At 47.0% G+C, this 21,938-nt stretch overlaps 1 protein-coding gene across 1 annotated transcript; it reads left to right on the top strand.

The window, feature by feature from the left end:
* Positions 1-12,220: 12,220 nt before the first annotated feature.
* Positions 12,221-13,210, top strand: LOC311514806 (olfactory receptor 52E8-like; the record flags this gene model as incomplete). The annotated part of the gene is made up of 1 exon (XM_084617496.1): positions 12,221-13,210. The coding sequence occupies one exon, from the start codon at positions 12,221-12,223 to the stop codon at positions 13,208-13,210; it is 990 nt and encodes a 329-aa protein (XP_084473622.1).
* Positions 13,211-21,938: the final 8,728 nt, after the last annotated feature.

The raw sequence follows: 21,938 nt of genomic DNA, 5'->3' as shown, positions 1-21,938 counted from the left end.
GAAAGTGGGTAAGGGGCACAGGTGTTACAAGGTTTGAAGGAATGTTTGAACTTGTTTCTCAGGACACTTTTTAAACACAGGTAAAGATGATGTGAAACAGTGTCTATGGGACAAAAAGGTGAAAACTGTGGATGAGATGGCTTCTCTAGCTGATGACTTTGAGCAGACACAAGCATCTATTGTGAATAAACTACAGACGGAGGGTTTACACTTGGTGGGAAGCATGGTCCCATTTTACCCCATTCTTCTAATCCCCAACCCTAATCTCCTGTGAAAATGGAAGAGTCCAGGAGGTGCTATCATTGTAATTCCACTGATCACCTGAGGAATAAATGCCCTGTGCTCAAAGAAAGCAGGCAGCAGGTAGCCCATGTGAATGCTGCGATTCTGAGCACAGAAACCCCTTGGGCACCTGTCATTTATCATAAGGTTTCTAAAATTAGCCTCTGCTGAACTAGACATGAAGCACTTAAAGGCTGTCAGCATTAATAGCAGGGAACATCTTGGGTGGGAAGATTCAGGGGCAGAAATTTCAGTGGTTAGGAGAGGTATACTGCAAAAGGAAACATACTGACAGGACAGATGGCAGAACTTTTATTATTTTGCTCTTACAAAATCCTTTTGCCTTTGGCTAAAGTGCACACAGAAACCGAAGGTTTGGAAGCTGTATTATCAGTGGGGGTAGTAGACAATGATCCTATTGATAAGCTAATTGTCAATGATTTCTTCCATGTAGCTCAGGCTGTTAGAGTGTCCACCTTCAGCAAGAAGGTGCTTTGTTGGGACCTCAGAGGGAAAGGGGAAAGTCCCAGGAACTGCTCAAAAAAAGGAGAGGTCTCCTTGATTCCTCTGCAAGCGGGGGAAGCTGCATGTTTCCAGGGGTGGGGGTGGTTGAGACCAGCTCCTGCTCTGTAGCTAAGGACAGTGTTGCCTAAGGGAAAAAAATGTCAGTGTTGAAGCTAAACAAGGGGCAAACCCAATGCTAGGGAGCACAGGGAGATGGGTTCCAGAGGGCAGCTGTAGTGAAGGAAAGATTCACTGGTGCGGCACATTGTGCTGGTGGTCCTGAGAATTAGCTCTTTGCAGCTTCGGAGCGCCTCTTTCTGGCCAGTTTCTCGCCTGCATCAGGCCCCATGTACCTCCTGGACCCCGGTGCCCTTTAATGTCAGGGTTCTGCCTCGAGCAGTACCCCCTTCCTCCAAGGGGAACCTCCCAACCCTCTATCCCCACCTTACCACAGTGGCTACTGCCAGTCATCATCTAGCCCCCTCTCACTGGGCCAAACTGCAGTCTGTAAAGGCCGCTCATCATTGGCGAGAAGTTTGGGACCAGCTGCCTCTGCCTATTCCTGGGCTGCCCCTCTGCAGCCCCCATACCTCCATAGGCCTTGCTCAAGGCCTGCAGCCTGGGGAGTTGCCAGGCTGGAGCTCCCCAGCTCCTTTTGCCTTTCCCCAGCTCCACTCTGCCTCAGGTACCCTTTCTCTCAGGTAGCCAGATCCTTCTCCCTCCAGGCTGAAGAGAGAGGGTCTCCTCCCAGCTCCTGGCCCACAGCCCTCTTCTAAGGGCCAGCTGGGCCCGGATTGAGCTGGCCACAGCTGTGGCTACTTCTCCAATCAATGAGGTTTGCTGCGTTCACTCCTTTTTTCAAGCCGCAGCCCTCTGCAGGGCTGCTTTTACTATTGGCTCCCAAGGGCAGCCCTCTCCCAGGGCTGTTTTAACCCCTTCAGGGCCGGAGCGGGGTGCTCACCCCACTACAGGAGCCCAGAGAAGGCTGATAGAATCATAGAAACTACTGAAGAGGTGGTTATGGGTTCCTTTAACAAAACAGCAGGAGGCAAGGCCACCTGAGAAAGGGAGAGGGGTTTGGAGCCTGCCACTGAGACATCTGTCCAGGCTGTTAGCTGTTAGTCCTTCACTCATGAACAGGGAATAGCTCCCACTCTAGAGAGCACAGGGGTATTTGTCCTAGAGGGGGCCGCAGAGGAGGAAAATGGGGGAGGAACAGTGGGAGTACAGGAATGTCTCCTCACTGATCACATGGGGGATGATGCCGAGGACAGAATGGCTGATTCAGCATCTGTGCTCCCAGGCACTCAACCTGTGGCTCTGGCATTGAGAGGGAACTGTTTAAGTGACCTGCTGGAGATGAGCAGTCACACAACTGACCTCTCATGGATAGAGAAAAGTGGGACGGCGGGTACCCAAATCCAGAGTTATTGTTACATCTCGTGATGCAATCATAGAATCCTAGAATATCAGGGTTGGAAGGGAGGTCATCTATTCCAACCCCCTGCTCAAAGCAGGACCAATCCCCACCTAAATCATCCCAGCCACGACTTTCTCAAGCTTGACCTTAAAAACTTCGAAGGAAGGAGATACCACCACCTCCCTAGGTAATGCATTCCAGTGTTTCGCCACCCTCCTAATGAAAAAGTTTTTCCTAATATCCAACCTAAACTTCCCCCACTGCAACTTCAGACCATTACTCCTTGTTCTGTCATCAGCTACCACTGAGAACAGTCTAGAGCCATCCTCTTTGGAGCCCCCTTTCAAGTAGTTGAAAGCAGCTATCAACTCCCCCCTCATTCTTCTCTTCCGCAAACAATCCCAGTTCCCTCAGCCTCTCCTCGTAAGTCATGTGTTCCAGTCCCCTAATCATTTTTGTTGCCCTCCGCTGGACGCTATCCAATTTTTCCACATCCTTCTTGTAGTGTGGGGCCCAAAACTGGACACAGTGCTCCAGATGAGGCCTCACCAATGTCGAATAGAGGGGGACGATCACATCCCTCGATCTGCTGGCAATGCCCCTACTTATACATCCCAAAATGCCATTGGCCTTCTTGGCAACAAGGGCAAACTGTTGACTCATATCCAGCTTCTAGTCCACTGTAACCCCTAGGTCCTTTTCTGCAGAACTGCTGCCTAGCCATTCGTTCCCTAGTCTGTAGCGGTGCATTGGCTTCTTCTATCCTAAGTGCAGGACTCTGCACTTGTCCTTGTTGAACCTCATCAGATTTCTTTTGGCTCAATCCTCCAATTTGTCTAGGGCCCTCTGTATCCTGTCTCTACCCTCCATCATATCTACCTCTCCTCCCAGTTTATTGTCTTCTGCAAACTTGCTGAGGGTGCAATCCACACCATCCTCCAGATCATTTATGAAGATATTGAACAAAACCGGCCCCAGGACCGACCCTTGGGCACTCCACTTGATACCGGCTGCCAACTAGACATGGAGCCATTGATTACTACCCGTTGAGTCCGACAATCTAGCCAACTTTCTACCCACCTTATAGTCCATTCATCCAGCCCATACTTCTTTAACTTGCTGGCAAGAATACTGTGGGAGACCGTGTCAAAAGCTTTGCTAAAGTCAAGGAACAACACGTCCACTGCTTTCCCCTCATCCACAGAGCCAGTGATCTCATCATAGAAGGCAATTAGATTAGTCAGGCATGACTTGCTTTTGGTGAATCCATGCTGGCTGTTCCTGATCACTTTCCCCTCCTCTAAGTGCTTCAGAATTGATTCCTTGAGGACCTGCTCCATGGTTTTTCCAGGGACTGAGGTAAGGCTGACTGGCCTGTAGTTCCCAGGATCCTCCTTCTTCCCTTTTTTAAAGATGGGCACTACATTAGCCTTTTTCCAGTCTTCCAGGACTTCCCCCAATCGCCATGAGTTTTCAAAGATAATGGCCAATGGCTCTGCAATCACATCCGCCAACTCCTTTAGCACTCTCGGATGCAGCGCATCCAGCCCCATGGACTTCTGCTCATCCAGCTTTTCTAAATAGTCCGGAACCACTTCTTTCTCCATAGAGGGCTGGTCACCTCCTCCCCATGCTGTGCTGCCCAGTGCAGTAGTCTGGGAGCTGACCTTGTACCTGAAGACAGAGGCAAAAAAAGCACTGAGTACGTTAGCTTTTTCCACATCCCCTGTCACTAGGTTGCCTCCCTCATTCAGTAAGGGGCCCACACTTTCCTTGACTTTCTTCTTGTTGCTAACATACCTGAAGAAACCCTTCTTGTTACTCTTAACATCTCTTGCTAGCTGCAACTCCAGGTGTGATTTGGCCTTCCTGATTTCACTCCTGCATCCCCGAGCAATATTTTTATACTCTTCCCTGGTCATTTGCCCAATCTTCCACTTCTTGTAAGCTTCTTTTTTGTGTTTAAGGTCAGCAAGGATTTCACTGTTAAGCCAAGCTGGTCGCCTGCCCTATTTACTATTCTTTCTATACATCGGGATGGTTTGTCCCTGTAACCTCAATTAGGATTCTTTAAAATACAGCCAGCTCTCCTGGACTCCTTTCCCCCTCATGTTATTCTCCCAGGGGATCCTGCCCATTAGTTCCCTGAGGTTGTCAAAGTCTGCTTTTCTGAAGTCCAGGGTCCGTATTCTGCTGCTCTCCTTTCTTCCCTGTGTCAGGATCCTGAACTCGACCATCTCATGGTCACTGCCTCCCAGGTTCCCATCCACTTTTGCTTCCCCTACTAATTCTTCCCGGTTTGTGAGCAGCAGGTTAAGAAGAGCTCTGCCCCTACTTGGTTTCTCCAGCACCTGCACCAGGAAATTGTCCCCTACACTTTCCAAAAACTTCCTGGATTGTCTGTGCACCGCTGTATTGCTCTTCCAGCAGAGATCAGGGTGATTGAAGTCTCCCATGAGAACCAGGGCCTGCCATCTAGTAACTTCCGTGAGTTGCTGGAAGAAAGCCTCATCCAATGTTTGTTGCTAATGGTGAATCTGATAACAAAAAATTTGACACTGATGGTAAATCCTATCAAAAGTTGTAATAAGCTACATGTAGTAAAAAAGAAGCCCTATGGGAATACTGTTTCTCAGCTAACACCTCTAAACAGTCTCAAAGCTTGTTACGGCTGGGAAAGCATAATAAACCTGGTCTGCTGTGTGGAAGAGGAAACTGAGGCAAACCACTTCATGGCATTGATGACTATCTGTATTATCACCTGTTGCAAAAACACAACGGTTGACAATCCTGCACATTTACAAAGACAGGTTTTCAAGTGACAAATAGAAGGCACACAGAACTTTGTAAAAACACATGTGGATCACACTCCAAGGTTTGCAACGCTTGGGCATTGTATGTTCCAAACCTTAAGAAGGCCTTGGGCACACTCCCTCCAACCTAGTCAGTGACTAACACTTCTGCAGTAAACTAAGGGGGGAGGTGTGACATTCTGTGCCCCCAAAGGAACAGGTATCAATGGTATCAGTGAAAAAGTTATGATTTGCTGAATATGATTACCCTATTTGTATGCATGTCTCATTTTTGTGCCAAAAATTCTGAAAGCATGTGAGGGCATATGAGCAGCTCATGTGACACTGGACTCCATTTGTGCCTGTGCGTTTCTGGTAATTGTGCTGGGGGCTTCTGCTTGGAAAAATGAAGGTCCCTCCAAATGACAGAAGCCATAAAAGGTGAAGTAACAAAATTGCTTGGCCTCACTCCCCCGCATAACTCAACACCTGGAAAAACCTTAGGAAGAAGGACCAAACTGGGGATTTGGTCCCAGGCTGAAGGCATTTCTAACTTTTGCATGGAGGACAGGTGGACTGTTTGTGCCATCAGAGTGACACACTGTGTGATTCAAATCCTGTCAAGTTTATAGAACTCAGATAGTCATTTTCCTTTATTTCTTAGGTCATCTCCTTTGATCTGTACACTTATTACTTATAATTACTTAAAATCTATCCTTCTGCAGTTAATAACTCGGTTTTACATATTTTTTTTTATCTAAAACAGTGTGTTGTTTGAAATGCAAAAGGGAAATGTGCTCAGGAACAGAGGCTAGTGTATTGTCCTCTCCACATTGAGGGAGGGGTGGACTGGGTAATAAATGTACAGTCTCTGGGCTTCTGACCAGGGTAAGACAGTACAGCTCTGGGTTCCTCGCCTGGGGAGCTCTGGGGGTGGGGGCGGGCAGGCAGGAAATTGGCTTTAGCCGCTCTATTGTTGGTACATGAGTGCCTAGTGAAAACATTCATGTAACTGCAGCTGGGTGGAGATGTGTCTGGCTGTGTCTGGCTGTAAGAGTCCAAACCTGGAGAGGATAGCAGCTTGTCACATCCTCAAAGTGTGAAAGGGAGCCCAGGTTGGTATGCAGAGGGCTCGGTGATATGCCCTTTCCAGGTTGCATCCTGGGCAAGTCCGTCACACCCACCTAAAAAACAAGCCCTGCTAGACTGTGAGTCCATTTCCTTCTTGTCATGTGCTCAGTTACTAATGGAGAGACCATGGTTAGAGCAGGGAAGTCAAGAGTCCTGGGTTCTGTCTGTCATTCCCTATGTGACCTTCACCAAGTCAGTCTTCCTTTGCCTCAGTTTACCTATCAGTATAGTGACAATATATTCATAGTGACTTTCCTTTACTTGGTGTTTTGAAGATCCTTCAATGAAAGGTGTTACACAGTATGATGACAGTTACTGATGAGAATTACTGATTTCTGATGCCTTAGTGATAGCCCTGTGTGCCTGCAGAAAGTGTTCGTTTCTCTCCTCACTTACCTTAAGAACATAAGAATGGCCGTACTGGGTCAGACCAAAGGTCCATCCAGCCCAGTATCCTGTCTACCGACAGTGGCAATGCCAGATGCCCTGGGGTGAGTGAACCTAAGAGGTAACGATCAAGTGATTTCTCTCCTGCCATCCATCACCCCCCCTCTGACAAATAGAGGCTAAGGACACCATTCCTTACCCATCCTAGCTAATATCCATAAATGCCCTTAACCTCCATGAATTTATCCAGGTCTCTTTTAAACCCTGTTATAGTCCCAGTTCTCTTTTAAACCTTGTTATAGTCATATAGTCACCTTTCTCCAGATTTCTCTGTCTACTATCTAACCATTAATACTGGGCATTTACAGGGTATCAGACCCTCTGGAGAGCTGCCCATTACCCCTAGTTTTCTTCCTAATCAACTTTACTTTTTAAATATACACAAATACACAGAGCAGCCAATTCCTCTCTGACTCAGTGGAGAGCCCAAGAGTTCTCATCTCCCTTTGGGAACGTTCCTTAATGACTGTTTACTTCTAAACCTGGATAAAGAACTCAGAAGCACAGACACTGAAAGAGAGACATTGGCTAGAGTGTCTACGGTTTCCAGCCTATTTGCATCCAGATGCCACTTCTCTCCTAGAGGCTGAGTGACCCCCCCTGGGAATGTGCACAGCTAGATTATAAACGGTGCACACCCTAGGTCGGCTCTCAGCGTTGGATGCTGCTGCAGATGCTGGGGTGAGAGAGGTGTGGAACACGGCTGTCTGCAGAGGATTCCCAGGGAAGACACGTCTGGCTCAGAATTCACAGGTACCTGTCTCTTGCTGAGGAGCTCACTTGCTTGACAAACCCAGTGCAATGTGGGCGTTATGGGATAGAGAATAGGTCTGTGGTCCTTTCCGCTCTGCACAACCATTAAACATGCTGGGACCTTTGCCACAGGGGATGAGTTTGCTCCAATATCACTGGCCAAAATGTCCCCTTTGCTCTGCCCCTTGCTGATGGGCTCTAGCCCCGAGATGGCTGCATTTCAGTGGCACAGGGGATGCTTCAGAATGAAAGGTTTTAGTAGATGTAGAATACAAGGCCAAATTCTGAGTCCCTGGCCCATACGTTCTCAGGCCCCACAGAAGCAAAACTCCCCTTGGAGTAAGAATTGAGTAAAGACCTCAGGAGCCAGCTGTGTGTGAGCTAATGCACAGGGACTCTCCCTCCTCCTCTTGCATTTCAGGGCTCTGGTTGTTAACGGGGATGGCTCTCACCTGACTTTGTGATGGAAAGCATGGAGGGGCTAGGGCTCCTCACTGGAATAATTATATGAATTTTTCAACATGGGCAAGACCGCTTTTCTCCTGGCTTCATTTGAGAACTTGGCTGAACTGTTAGGTCTGAAACTTTCAAAAACAATTCAGCTAGAAGCAGAAACCCAGTGTGGGAAATTTCAGTCCAAATGGTTAAAATTTGGCAAAATTATAACCAACTGAAAATGAGGTCTCCTAATTGAATGTGTCAGACAGCATTAACTAACTATGGTGTCACCAGCACCACCTACAATGCCCAATCCATTTGTGAATCCCATTCAGCTATGCTCTTTGCTCCAATAATGTGTGTGGCAAGGAGTTCCACAGGCCAAATATGGATTAGGTAAACAATTTTTCTTTCTCAATGTTATATATTCAGACTTTCAATGTACTTGAATGTTCCCTTGTTCCTGTGTTATGAGACAGAGTAAATATAAATGCTTGACTTAATTTCTTTATCCATAGATTCATAGGGTTTAAGATCAGAAGGGACAATTAGATCATTCTGTCTGAATTCCAGTAGAACAAAAGCCGTTAAATTTAAGCCAAGTTACCCCTGTATTGAACTCCAAAACTTGTGTTTGACTAAGACCTAGTCGACACTAGGATTTTACATTGTACAATCCTAGAGCCACAGGGGACCTTCAAGGGTCAGCTAGTCCAACCCTCTGCCAAGATGTAGGATTTGTTGTATCTAAACCATCCAAGACAGATGGCTCCAGCCTCCTTAGAAAACCTTCAGTGAAGGAGCTTCCACAACCTGCCTAGGTGACTGTTCCGTTGTCCTGCTGTTCTTATAGTTAGGGAGTTTTTCCTGAAATTGAATCTAAATCGGCTCTGCTGCACTCTGAACCAATTGCCTTTTGTCTTGCCCTTTGTCTCAAAAGGACAATTTTTCTCCATCTTTTTTATGGCAGCCTTTCAAATACTTGAAGACCACTCTCATGTCCCTCCTTAATCTTTTTTCAACTAAACACACCCACTTCCTTCAGCCTTTGCGCACGGTTTGCATGCCATCCCTTGGATCATCTTTGTCACTCATCTCTGGATCCTTACCAGTTTCTCTACATCCTTTCTAGACAGCGGTGACCAAAATTGCACACAGCATCTAACCAGTGCTGAGTAGAGAGGTACAATCACCTACCATGACTTGCATGCTATGCCTCTGTTAATGCAACCCAAAATTGCATTTGCTTTTTTTGCAACAGCAAAAGAATCCACACCCCCTGAGAGCTGTCGCTATATCAACCTAACCCGATGTAGAGAGAATGAGGTCGGTGGAACAACTCATCCACTCGCTGCCACCTCTCGGGGAGGTGAATTATACTCACTGACGGGAATACACAGACCATCCCTGTAAGTCGTGTCTACACTGAAGCACTTTGCAGTGCCTCAGTAGTGTTTTAAGTGTAGACAAAACCTCAAGCAGATCTTCCAGAAAAGCATCCAGTCTGGATCTGCAGACATGGGGAATTAGAGAATCCACCACTTCCCTTTGCAGTTTGTCCCAATGATTAATCACCCCGAGTGCTGATCATTTGGCCCATAATTCCGAGTGGAATTTGTCTGGCTTCAGCTTCCAGCCATTGGGTCTTCCTCTGCCTTTCTAAACTAGATTACAGAGCCCCTTAGTTCCCATGGTTTTCTCCCCATGGAAGGCTCTGCTTGATTGTCTTTTTAGATGAGATAAATAGATGAAGCTCTTTAAATCTCTTTCTCTGTCAGGCATTTTCTCCAGTCTCCAAACATTTTTGTGGTTTTTTTCTGCACCCTCTCCAGTTTTTCAACATCCTTTTTGAAATGGGGACTGAAGAACTGGACACAGTCGGTTTAATCAATGCCATGTCCAGAGATAAAACCCTTCCCCTGCTCCAACTCACCACTCCCCCGTTTATGAATCCAAGGATCGCGTGAGCCATTTTGGCCACAGCATTGCATTGGGAGCTTGTGATAAGCTGCTTGTCCACAATGACCCCTAAATCCTTTTCAGCATCCCTGCGTTCCATAATACTGTGCCACAGCATGGTTGTGGGGCCTGCATTCCATGTTCCGAGAGGATCACTTTGCATTTGAATGTATTAAAACATTTTGTTTGCATGGGCCCAACTCAACAAACACTGTAGATCAATCGCTAGGCCTGCCCTGACTGCCTCACTGTAACCACTCTGCCAATCTTTGGGTCATCCGTAGATTTTACCTGCAATCATTTTCTATTTGTTTCCAGATGATTGATGAAAATACTGAATCGCACCGGGCCTAGACCTGATCCCTGCAGAACCCCATGAGAAACAACCCCTTTTCCTGGCAATGGCCCACTCACAACTGCTTTCTGAGATCTGTCAGTGAGCTCGTTTTTACTCCATTTAACATGTGCTCTAGTGACGTATATTGTTCATTATGTTAACTGAATGTTTTCCCCGACTAAATCAAATGCCTCAGAGAAATCGAAGTCTGTTGCATCTGTATGGTTCCCTTGATCAACCAAACGTGTACTCTCATGAAAGGATGAAATCGTATTTATTTGACAAGACCTGTTTCCATAAAACCATATTGTTGACTGACATTAATTAGACTCCTAGATTTTTTTAGGGGGGGTAAGGGGTCGGGGGGGGGGTCTGTTGCTGCCCGACTGCCTACTTTTGATTTGGAATGAGAAGTTTGGTGATCGGTCAGTTCGTAACTCTGGTTTTTGTAACTCTGAGGTTCTACTGTAGATGCCGTTTAACATCCTCTTTGACTGCTAATGGACTGGAAAGTGTTTCATGACCGTGTGTGATCTGAGTACTTGATACTGCTCCTTTCCAAATGCAGAACAAAACAATTTCTTGAACACATCTCCCTTTTCTCCAACATTAACAAGTTTCCTTTCTCCCTCTTGGAATTGGCCTACACATTTTCGAGGGTTTCTTTTCTTCTTAAGATAATTAATAACTTCCTTTTTGTTATCCTTAGCCCTGCAAAGCATGGATTTCCCCCAATGTCTGTAACATCCTGTATCTATTTTCATAACTTCCAATTTCTATGGCTTGCTATCTATTTTCCCTTTTCCCCATTTGTTATATATTGCTTCCCTCCCCCCCCAGTTGCTGCCTTCACTTTGCTACTGAACTGGGTTTTTAACCAAAGTTCTCTACTTTCTTGATTGTGAAATCATGGCTTTTTAGATCTCTCATAAACTCTTCTTAAAGAACTTCCATTTTTCATTCCCATTTTTCTGTCTACATTTTTCCTCCCTCTCAGTTTTGCTGATCATTTGCCTTATCTTTGGGGAATTGGCCCTTTTGAAGGGTATCTGTAGATAGCTATTACTGGCTGGGAGCTGTTCTCTGTTTGTCCATATCAATGTAATCAGTTCCATTCTTTATTTTGTTCTCCTCTATCGTATGCCCCTTAATTGTCTCTTCTCTAAACTAACCAGTCCCAGACTTTTCAGTCTTTCCGCATACGCCAGCCTCCCCGATTCTCACAGTCTGCCTGGGAAATCCCCTTTCTATCTGCTACATCCTTTATAGAGGCTGGGTGAGCAAAAGTGAGTGCATCTCCAGAGCAGGATATTCTCCATCCCATTCCTTACGAATCTGAACATTGTCTTTGTTGTGGCCACTACCGCTGCTATCAATGGAGCTGCTATCAATGATATCAATGCTATCAATGGAGCTGCTATCAATGATGCCCAAGTCTTTTCCCTGAGGTGTGTTCTAGTTGGGATGTTTCCCCTGGCACATGTCTTGGCAAAGGTGTTTTTTTCCCACTCTCAGATTTTCAATAACTAGGTGAATGGGAAACCCCCTACAGCATGGACTCTGTAGCCTGGGTTTCATTGTATTGAGCCTATGTGTAAATTGGCAGATTTTTTTTGCTGAAACTTTGGTCAATGACGAAAAAGCCTTTAAAAGAAATCATTGTTGCAAACCCTTACACCTCTCGTTAAGGTGCCTTTATTACGTCACTGAAACTGAGGAGTTCTGTCTTCAAAAGCGGATTTGTAGTGTTTACACCTCCACTATTTCTTCACCAAATGCTGCCTCTTGGCAAAAAAACTTGGCAGTGCAGATAAGGCCTAAGGAACAATGAGGGAAAACCAGCATCCACTCGTGTTTCGTGCTGATGCCTATTAATGTTTCCCATACCACGATGTGTAGGAATTATTGACGAAAGGAGCACCATAAAATATGGAACTGACATTAGTAGGGTCAATTGTTCATAATTCATTTATCTTAATCATTAAAATGTAATTTTTCAGTGTGTGAAGAGTGACCAACCTGCTCCATCCATGAGACAAGCCTCGAGCTGTGTATGTAGTGTCTAATATGAACATTTTCTTTCCATCCAGGCATTTCTCCTGCGACCATCACCCTAGACCCTGGGCACATACACGAAGTCAGGGGGACGCACGGTACATGCAGGAAACACCATTCTGCCTCAGCGTTGGAAACCTTCTCTCCTACTCCATGTCAGATTCCAACTCAACAGACTTTACCAACCCTTCCACCTTCATCCTGCTGGGCATTCCTGGCCTGGAGGCAGCCCATGTCTGGATCTCCATCCCTTTCTGTGCGATCTATGTCATAGCCATCTTGGGGAACTTCACAATCCTGTTCATCGTGAAGAGGGAGCCAAGCCTCCATGGGCCCATGTACTATTTCCTCTGCATGCTGGTCGTCGCCGACGTGGTCCCGTCTACGGCCGTCCTACCCAAAATGCTGAGCATCTTCTGGTTCAATTCCAGGGAGATCAATTTCGGCGCCTGCCTCACCCAGATGTTCTGCCTTCTCAGCTTCTCTGCTATGCATTCTGGGATCCTTGTGGCCATGGCTTTTGATCGCTACGTGGCCATCTGTGATCCCCTGAGACATTCCACCACTCTGACAAACCCTGTGGTGGCCAAAATTGGCCTGGCCGTGGTGCTGCGTGGCATCATGCTCGTATTGCCCTATCTCTTCCTGGCGAGGAGGTGGCCATATTGCAGAACCAACATCATTCCCTACACATACTGCAAGCACATAGCTGTGGTGAAGCTGGCTTGCGCCGACATCCGCATCAGTAGTTACTACAGCCTCGCTGTGGCATTCTTGGTGACCGGTGTGGATGTGTTTTGTATCGCTGTGTCCTATATCCAGATCCTCAGGGCCATCTTCAGCCTCCCAACAAAGGACGCCCGCCTCAAGACTTTTGGGACCTGTGGCTCCCACCTCTGTGTCATCTTAGGCTCTTACATCCCACATCTCTTCTCCGCCCTCACAGAACGGTTTGGGCACAATATGGCCCTGCATTTCCACGTTCTCATGAACAACATGTATCTCCTGGTGCCCCCCATGTTAAACCCCATCATCTATGGGGTGAGGAGCCAACAGATTCGGGATAGTCTGCTCCAGCTCTTTACTCATTAAGGGTCATAAAGCTTTCTCCTGGTTATCTGGCTCTCAGACTGAGCTCCATGCAGTACTGGCTGGTGACATGGTGCTGGGTTCTCTTCCCTGAATCACTGACTGGCCAGCCAAAGAGACCTGAAACCCTTTCCTCACTTTACTGTGCTGTGTCAGTGTGACAAATGGGGAATCTGACTATGTGCAACTCTGAGGGTTGCCGCCTTTCTAATTCCTGGTAACTGGAAGCATAAGCCCCCACCCATGTACCATGCATCTTCCCCCAGGTTACGCCCCTGCTCTGCGTCTTCCCCTCAAGGCCCTGCCCCTCACTCTCTCCTCTCCTCCCCACCTCCTGTAACTCTCTGGATCGTCCTTGTGACACTCTGCACTCCAAAGCACTCTATATTTACCACGGTGATGTAATTATGGTACGTTTTGTACAAAGTATGTCCTGTGAGCTATTATTCTAAAGGGCTTAATCTGCTTAACATTAATATCTCCTTGGGTATATGAAGTAATGAAATCATGCTTTGTGTGAGTTCCTAACTTTTGATACGAGGCTGGAAACACCCAAAACCAGCCTTTCAGGTATGTCAAAGGATTAGCTAGACAGTGTTAATTGCTGTCAGAAACACTCATCGAGGGAAGAATCCACTAGCACAGGAAGTCTGCATAAGAAAGCCTCCGCAGAGTGAGTACAGAGACAACGGAGAATGTTTGGCCAATGGGGGTGGACCCCGCACGTCACATACACAGACTTTTCAGAAAACTGGAAGAAACTATAAAAGGTGTGGAGTGAAATCATCTCTTGTCTTCACTGCCCCACAACTCAACAGCTGCAAGAAGCTCAGGAAGACAAAGGAGTTTGAATTGGGCAGGGGATCAAAGCAGGTACAGCCTGTTCCTCAGGAATCTGTAAGCCTGCTTGTATCATCAGTCAGGGTGAGATATTGCTGATTCAAATCCTATCAAGCATGCACTAGCCTTATGCTGCAAGTTTGTTTCATTTCCTGAGTAACCTGCCTTGATCTGTTTTTTATCACTTATAATCATTTAGCATCTATCCTTCTGTAATTAATAAACCTGATTTATGTTTCATCTTACCTAGTGTGTTTTTGAGTGAAGTGTCAGGGACTCTTAGTTCCGTTAGCAAAGAAAGGTGCGTATCTTCCCCCATCGAGGGGGGGAGTCTAATTAATGAGCTTGCACCGTACACATCTCTGTGTTGTGCAAGACGGTGTAATTCTGAGTCTATGCTCCAGGAGGGGTGCAAGGCTGGAGAGCTGGGATATTGGCTGATGGTCCATGAGTAGCTTAGGTAAAGCACTCAGGTAACTTAGTTGAGTGTGTGGCAACACCTGCTGTCGTGTTGGGTGAGAACAGGGCCCGGAGGGGCTGGCTGTGTGTCACCAGCAGAGCAGGGGAAGAGGCCAACCCAGCTGAATGGTTTGGTGGCACAGTGGTTCCAACAGCTTCCAGGCTTCTCCCAGAGGTACATCCCATCACAATCTCCTCCTCCCCCCCCAACCCCCCCAGCTGGGCTCCCTCTGCTCTGGGGATGGGAAGGGAGATGCTGCAGCCTGACAAGGAGCCTGCGTGCGGGTTGGAGTAGGAGGCGGCCCCAGTTAATGACCCAATGCCTCCCTCCGCTCTGCGGTAACTGGACATCGTTATACATAGAGATATGAATAGAATTCTTAAGTCAGTTTCATGGTCGAGATGGTGAGCTTTAGAGTTGCAAAGAGTTCTTTCAGAATTAATCCTTAGCTTGCAGTCCAATGTTCAGTATCAGGGTGATCCAGAATGGAACTGTAGACCTCAGCCTTGTGACTTGAGCTTCTCCTGACAAAACTTAAGTGGATTTGAGATGACAGGATCAGGACCCAAGTATTCTTTTAAGGACCATTTGCAGGCTATGATAATGAAGAATTGTTGCTTTGAAATAGAATTACCTATTTCCTGTGAATACACTGGTAACTCTTCCATTCATCAGTGTAAGGTAATTATCCATTAAGCGCACATTGGTAGATAACTACAAACATCAAATAGAAGTCTAGACAATGAAATTATTACACCCAAGTTTAATTTCAATGTTACTATTTTCTTTTGATCTTTGAATCAACAGATATACCAACAGACAGGAACCATCTGTTTAGATGGTTAACATCTAACAAGATATAAATAAACACATACAATTAGGATTACCTCTTGTCATAACCATACAACTAAGGGTAGCCTAGAATTCCTCCTTTACCTGTAAGGGGTTAAGAAGCTCAAGTAACCTGGTTGGCACCTGACCAAAAGGACCAATGGGGAAAGAAGATACTTTCAAATCTGGGGGTGGGGAGGCTTTGTTTGGGCTATTTGTTTGTGTGCTCTCTCCTGGGACTAAGAGGGGCCAGGCAGAAAACTCCTCCTGCAGACCATCCTGAAACAAGTCTCTCATACTACAAAAAGTGTAAGTAAGCAAGGTGAGGTGCATTAGGTTATCATTTGTTTGAGCTTGTGACTTTTTCCTATGCTAGAGGGAGGTTTATTCCTGTTTTTGTAACTTTAAAGTTGCCTAGAGGGAATTCCTCTGTGTTTTAAATCTTTTGTTACCCTGTAAAGTTACCTTCCATCCTGATTTTACCAAGGTGATTCTTTTACCTTTTTTTAAAAATAAAATTCTTCTTTTAAGAACCTGATTGATTTTCAGTGTCCTAAAGACCCAGGGGTTTAGGGCTGGGCTCACTTTGTAACCAATTGGTTAGGATATTATTCTCAAGCCTCCCCAGAAAAGGGGGTGTAGGAGTTTGGGGGGATATTTTTGGGGCTCTAAGTGGCCCTCCCTGAACGTTTGTTTAAATCACTTGGTGGTGGCAGTGATACCAAGGGCAAGGAAGAAATCATGCCTTGGGGAAGTTTTTAAAATAAGCTGGTAGAAATAAGCTTAGGGGGGTCTTTCATGCAGATCCCCGTATCTGTACCCCAGAATTCAGAGAGGGGAGGGAACCCTGACACCTCTAATTCTCTAACAGTACAGGTTTGCATTTCAAAGCTCAAGTCTATTTCGCATGGCTATGTTGCTATTTATGAGAATTGGCCGTAATGACCATTTATATACTTCTCTAATATGTCTTTAAAGGTTGAATTTTGGTCAATTAGCATGCTAGTTGCATAACCCTTTCTGACCATGTCACACCTATTTACTCACATTTGATTGTAGGAACCATCTCTATCCTTACGTCTTGGGGCTTTTACTGTACTCTTCACTCATGCTCCTTGTGCTCAGAGGCAGGAGGCTTGGGCGGACGGAAGAAAGGAGTAACTGCATTTTAGATAAAATCCGTTTTCTCCAGCTTCTCTGCTGAGGGGTGGGCTTGGAAGGAATGGAACCTCCCCAGAAGAGGGACCAGAGAGAGGCAGTCTTGGTCCAGGCCTTTACAAACACAGAGACTGGATGAGTCAGAAGAAGCTGGGGCAGGAGAGAGGCACAATGGTGGCAGAGGGGACTCTTTGGTTTCAGAGCTATGGCTGCAGCAGAGAGACAGACTCCAGATGGAGGAGAAGCCAGGAGGTGGCCTCTGGACACCTTAGAGGTCTCTGACGAAATCCCAAAGAATGCTCCAGGGCAGTGAGGACACTGAGGTGGGAATAGTGTACAAGTGTGGTACTGTGTTTAACTGGATCCGGGTATCTCTTGTGCTGTGTAAAGTAGAGGAATTGGTTTAGCAACCCCTTTTGGAAAGCCTGGATCTGTTTGCTTTAACGATCCTGTGCCCTGAAAGAAGGAAACTGAAAACAGAGTTTGCCCAAGGCGGGGGGGAGGGGCTCTGGGAAGGTGTGTTGAAGGAATTGGAGAGTCTGGGGGAGCGAAGCCAAATCTCATCTCTGGGCCCTGGTGCTTGGCATGCAGCTCTCTGAATAACCCACACGCCTCCTGGGTGTGGTGTTCTGTCCCATGTAGTGGCACCGAGACCACTTAAAGAGAGAGATAAAATGAGTCTGCTTGACAGCCTTAACTAATAGGCAGTTGGCTTTTACCTCATGTGGTAGAGGCTCATGTACTAAGCTCCAAAGGTCCAAGGTTCGATCCCGCCCACTGACGACCAGCGTCTGTTGGTGTTACAAGTGGTGAATCGTCCGGGATTTCAACTGAGAAATCTTTTATGCTACCGAGGAGGTTTGATTACTGTTTTTGTAACTGTGAAGATGAAGCTGGAGGGGAATCCTCTTTCTTTGAAATCTTTTTATTACCCTGTAAAGTTACTTTCCCTCTGGATTTTGCAGGTGTAATTTTTTTACTTTTTTCTTTATAATAAAGTTCTTCTTTTAAAAACCTGATAAATTTCAGTGTCCTGAAGACAAAGGGTCTAGTCTGTGCACACATTACTAAGGCAATTAGTTGGTCTATTATTCTCAAGCCTCCCCAGGAAAGGGGGTGAAGGGGCTTGGAGGGATATTTTGGGGGAATAGGGATTCCAAATGATCCTTCCCTGAGTTTTTGATTAAATCACTCGGTGGTGGCAGCAATACCATCCAAGGACAAGGAAAGGAATTTGTGCCTTTGGGAAGTTTTAACCTAAGCTGGTAGAATATAAGCTTAGCAGGTCTTTCATGTGGGTCCCCACATCTGTTCCCCAGAGTTCCGAGTGTGTGTGGGGGGGAACCCTGACAGTCTCTCCCTTGGAAAGTGCTCCGCAGAATGGAAGAGGCAGGGAGACCCTGTTCTCATGGATTTCGTCCCATCTCACTCTCTCTAATGCGCATCCCACCCTACGTGCCAGTTACAAACACTCAAGGCTCTGTAAGTCCATCCACTTCAGTGGAAATAGCAGGTGTAGCACTGTGAACTGCTGCGGCTGAGCACTGATCTGGCTGGGCATGAAGCAGTGCGCATTAGTCTGGTTATTAATCCACATAACGCTAAGTCCTTCATCATTACCATCAAGCAGCCCGCAACTGCAACCAGCTCCGTATTAACCTGTCTAGAGGGATTTCTGGGCAGAAGGCAGCATCTTAGGTAGGGCTGGATGCTGCTAGAAAGATGTGGGGGCTCCTCTCTTACAGTACAGCATTTGTGGGGATGTCATGGCCGCAGGCTTGCTACAAAGCTAGAGATCTATAGAACCATGGGTACCCCAGCTCCAGTGGATGGAAGCAAAATGTGGGGGGCTGAGGAACTCCAGGCTGATGTTTTCATTGCTCACAGTCTCCAGCAGCTGCTCCGTATCAAGATCAGCAGCACAAGAACAGGCGTGAGGAATTCTTGAACCCACAACCGCTCCCATCAGCGTTGTGCCAGTCTTGGCAGCTTTCTTGCTGGGGACACATAGCTAGAGTGAAAGACCAGCATATTCTGAAGTGGGCATACCAAGGAATATCATGATATGGCCAGTGATCACCTGGGTGCCAAAAGTTTAGGTGGCACAACAGACCTGCCACTGCGTGAATATACAACCTGCTCCCCTTAAACACCTTCCCAGAGATTAATCGGGGCAGCACTCGGTTTGCAAGGAGGCTACGTTCCTTTGGGATTTGCCATGAAGATAATGACGATGCCTGGTGGGACGAACGGCTCCCCAGATACTGTGGCAAAAGGTCTGTGTCTCCAGTAATGTGTATGAGGCTGAGGTCTGACAAACAGAAAGTGCAGGAGACACTCGCTGAACAATGAAAGTGAGGTGGACACTTTCAGGGGGTCACATATTGCACATGTGATGGGTAGCTGGGAAAACACTCTTTCCGTTACCTTTGCTCTGAACCATGGCTTGCTTTTCTCCTGTAGTACAGAACAGAATGTTGTCTTTTTCAGGACATGGATGTATGGCTTATATTGAAACATAAAAGTAGATGTCTGAGAGCTCTAGTTTGATAGATATATTGCTGTGACACGCTGTACCCCAAAGCAACACCCTGGAACCCCCATATTCACCACTGTTCTATAGTTGCCCCAAATCTTGTACAAACTATGTCATGTGAAGTGTCAGTGCAAAAGCTATGGTTTGCTGAATATGATTATCCCATTTGTGTGCATGTCTCATTTTTGTATCTGAAGATATGAATATTTACTCTGTACCTGTATTTCAAATGTGTCTGTTCCTCTGGTAACTCCCACATGGTCGTTCACATCTAGTCGAGCCAGCACATTATGAAAGGACAACTAGGCATGAAGCACTTATAGACTGTCAGCATTAATGGCAGGGAACAACTTGGGTGGGAAGATACAGGGGCAGAAATGTCAGTGGTTAGGAGAGGTATACTTCAACAAGGAGACATACTGACCGGCCAGATCGCAAAATAATAAAATAAAATTTCTGCCGTTACAAAATCCTTTTGCCTTTGGTTAAAGTGCACATAGAAACCAAAGGTTTGGAAGCTGTATTATCAGTGGGGGTAGTAGACAATAATCCTGTTGATATGCTAATTTGCAATGATTTCTTCCATGTTGCTCAGGCAAGAAGGTGCTTTCTGCTGGGACTTCAGAGGGAAAGGGGAAAGTCCCAGGAACTGCTTAAAGAATGAGAGGTCTCCTTGATTCCTCTACAAGAGAGGGAAGCTGCATGTTTCCAGGGGTGGGGGTGGTTGAGACCAGCTCCAGGCCGGTAGCTGAAGACAGCGTTGCCTTAGGGAAAATATGTCAATGTTGAAGCTAAACAAGGGGCAAACCCAATGCTAGGGAGCACAGGGAGATGTGTTCCAGAGGGGAGCTGTAGTGAAGCAAAGATTCACTGGTGCGGCACCTCGTGCTGGTCATCCTGGGAATTAGCTCTTTGCAGCTCACCTCCTTCTGGTCAGTGTCACACCTGCCTCAGGCTCCATGTATCTCCTGGACCCCGGTGCCCTATAACATCAAGGTGCTTCCCCCAGCAGTACCCCCTCACTCTGGGTTTCCCCTCCCAGGGGAACCCCCCAACCCTCTATCCCCACCTTGCCTCAGTGGCTACTGCCAGTCATCATCTAGCCCCCTATCACTGGGCCAAACTGCAGTCTGTAAAGGCCATTCATCACTGGCAAGGAGATTGGGACCAGCTGCCTCTGCCTCTTCCTGGGCTAACCCTGTGCAGCCCCAATACCTCCATAGGCCTTGCTCAAGGCCTGCAGCCTGGGGAGTTGCCAGGCTGGAGCTCCTTTTGCCTTTCCCCAGCACTACTCTGCCTCAGGTATCCTTTCTCTCAGGTAGCCAGGTACTTCTCCCTCCAGTCTAGAGAGAGAGGATCTCCTCCCAGCTCACAGCCCTCTTCTAAGGGCCAGCTGGGCCCGGATTGAGCTGGCCACAGCTGTGGCTACTTCTCCAATCAATGAGGTTTGCTGCGTTCACTCCTTTTTTCAAGCCGCAGCCCTCTGCAGGGCTGCTTTTACTATTGGCTCCCAGGGCTGTTTTAACCCCTTCAGGGCCGGAGTGGGGTGCTCACCCCACTACAGGAGCCCAGAGAAGGCTGATAGAATCATAGAAACTACTGAAGAGGTGGTTATGGGTTCCTTTAACAAAACAGCAGGAGGCAAGGCCACCTGAGAAAGGAAGAGGGGTTTGGAGCCTGCCACTGAGACATCTGTCCAGGCTGTTAGCTGTTAGTCCTTCACGCATGAACAGGGAATAGCTCCCACTCTAGAGAGCACAGGGGTATGTGTCCTAGAGTGGGGGGCCAGAGGAGGAACATGGGGGAAGAATAGTGGGAGTACAGGAATGTCTCCTCACTGATCATATGTGGGACGATGCCCAGGACAGAACGGCTGATTCAGCATCTGTGCTCCCAGGCACCCAACCTGTCGCTCCGGCTTTGAGAGGGAACTGTGTAACTGACCTGCCAGAGGGGAGCAGTCACACAACTGACCTCTCATGGATAGAGAAAAGTGGGACGGCGGGTACCCAAATCCAGAGTTATTGTTACATCTCGTAATGCAATCATAGAATCCTAGAATATCAGGGTTGGAAGGGAGGTCATCTATTCCAACCCCCTGCTCAACGCAGGACCAATCCCCAACTAAATCATCCCAGCCACGACTTTCTCAAGCTTGACCTTAAAAACTTTGAAGGAAGGAGATACCACCACCTCCCTAGGTAACACATTCCAGTGTTTCACCACCCTCCTAATGAAAATGTTTTTCCTAATATCCAACCTAAACTTCCCCCACTGCAGCTTCAGACCATTACTCCTTGTTCTGTCATCAGCTACCACTGAGAACAGTCTAGAGCCATCCTCTTTGGAGCCCTCTTTCAAGTAGTTGAAAGCAGCTATCAACTCCCCCCTCATTCTTCTCTTCCGCAAACAATCCCAGTTCCCTCAGCCTCTCCTCGTAAGTCATGTGTTCCAGTACCCTAATCATTTTTGTTGCCCTCCGCTGGACGCTATCCAATTTTTCCACATCCTTCTTGTAGTGTGGGGCCCAAAACTGGACACAGTGCTCCAGATGAGGCCTCACCAATGTCGAATAGAGGGGGACAATCACATCCCTCGATCTGCTGGCAATTCCCCTACTTATACATCCCAAAATGCCATTGGCCTTCTTGGCAACAAGGGCACACTGTTGACTCATGTCCAGCTTCTCGTCCACTGTAATCCCTAGGTCCGTTTCTGCAGAACTGCTGACTAGCCATTCGGTCCCTCGACTGTAGCGGTGCATGGTATTCTTCTATCCTAAGTGCAGGACTCTGCACTTGTCCTTGTTGAACCTCATCAGATTTCTTTTGGCCCAATCCTCCAATTTGTCTAGGGCCCTCTGTATCCTGTCCCTACCCTCCAGCATATCTACCTCTCCTCCCAGT

Source organism: Lepidochelys olivacea, assembly GCF_965140295.1.
Source record: "Lepidochelys olivacea isolate rLepOli2 genome assembly, chromosome: 1".
NCBI lineage: Eukaryota > Metazoa > Chordata > Testudines > Cheloniidae > Lepidochelys > Lepidochelys olivacea.
This window is presented reverse-complemented; position numbering and strand designations above follow the sequence as displayed.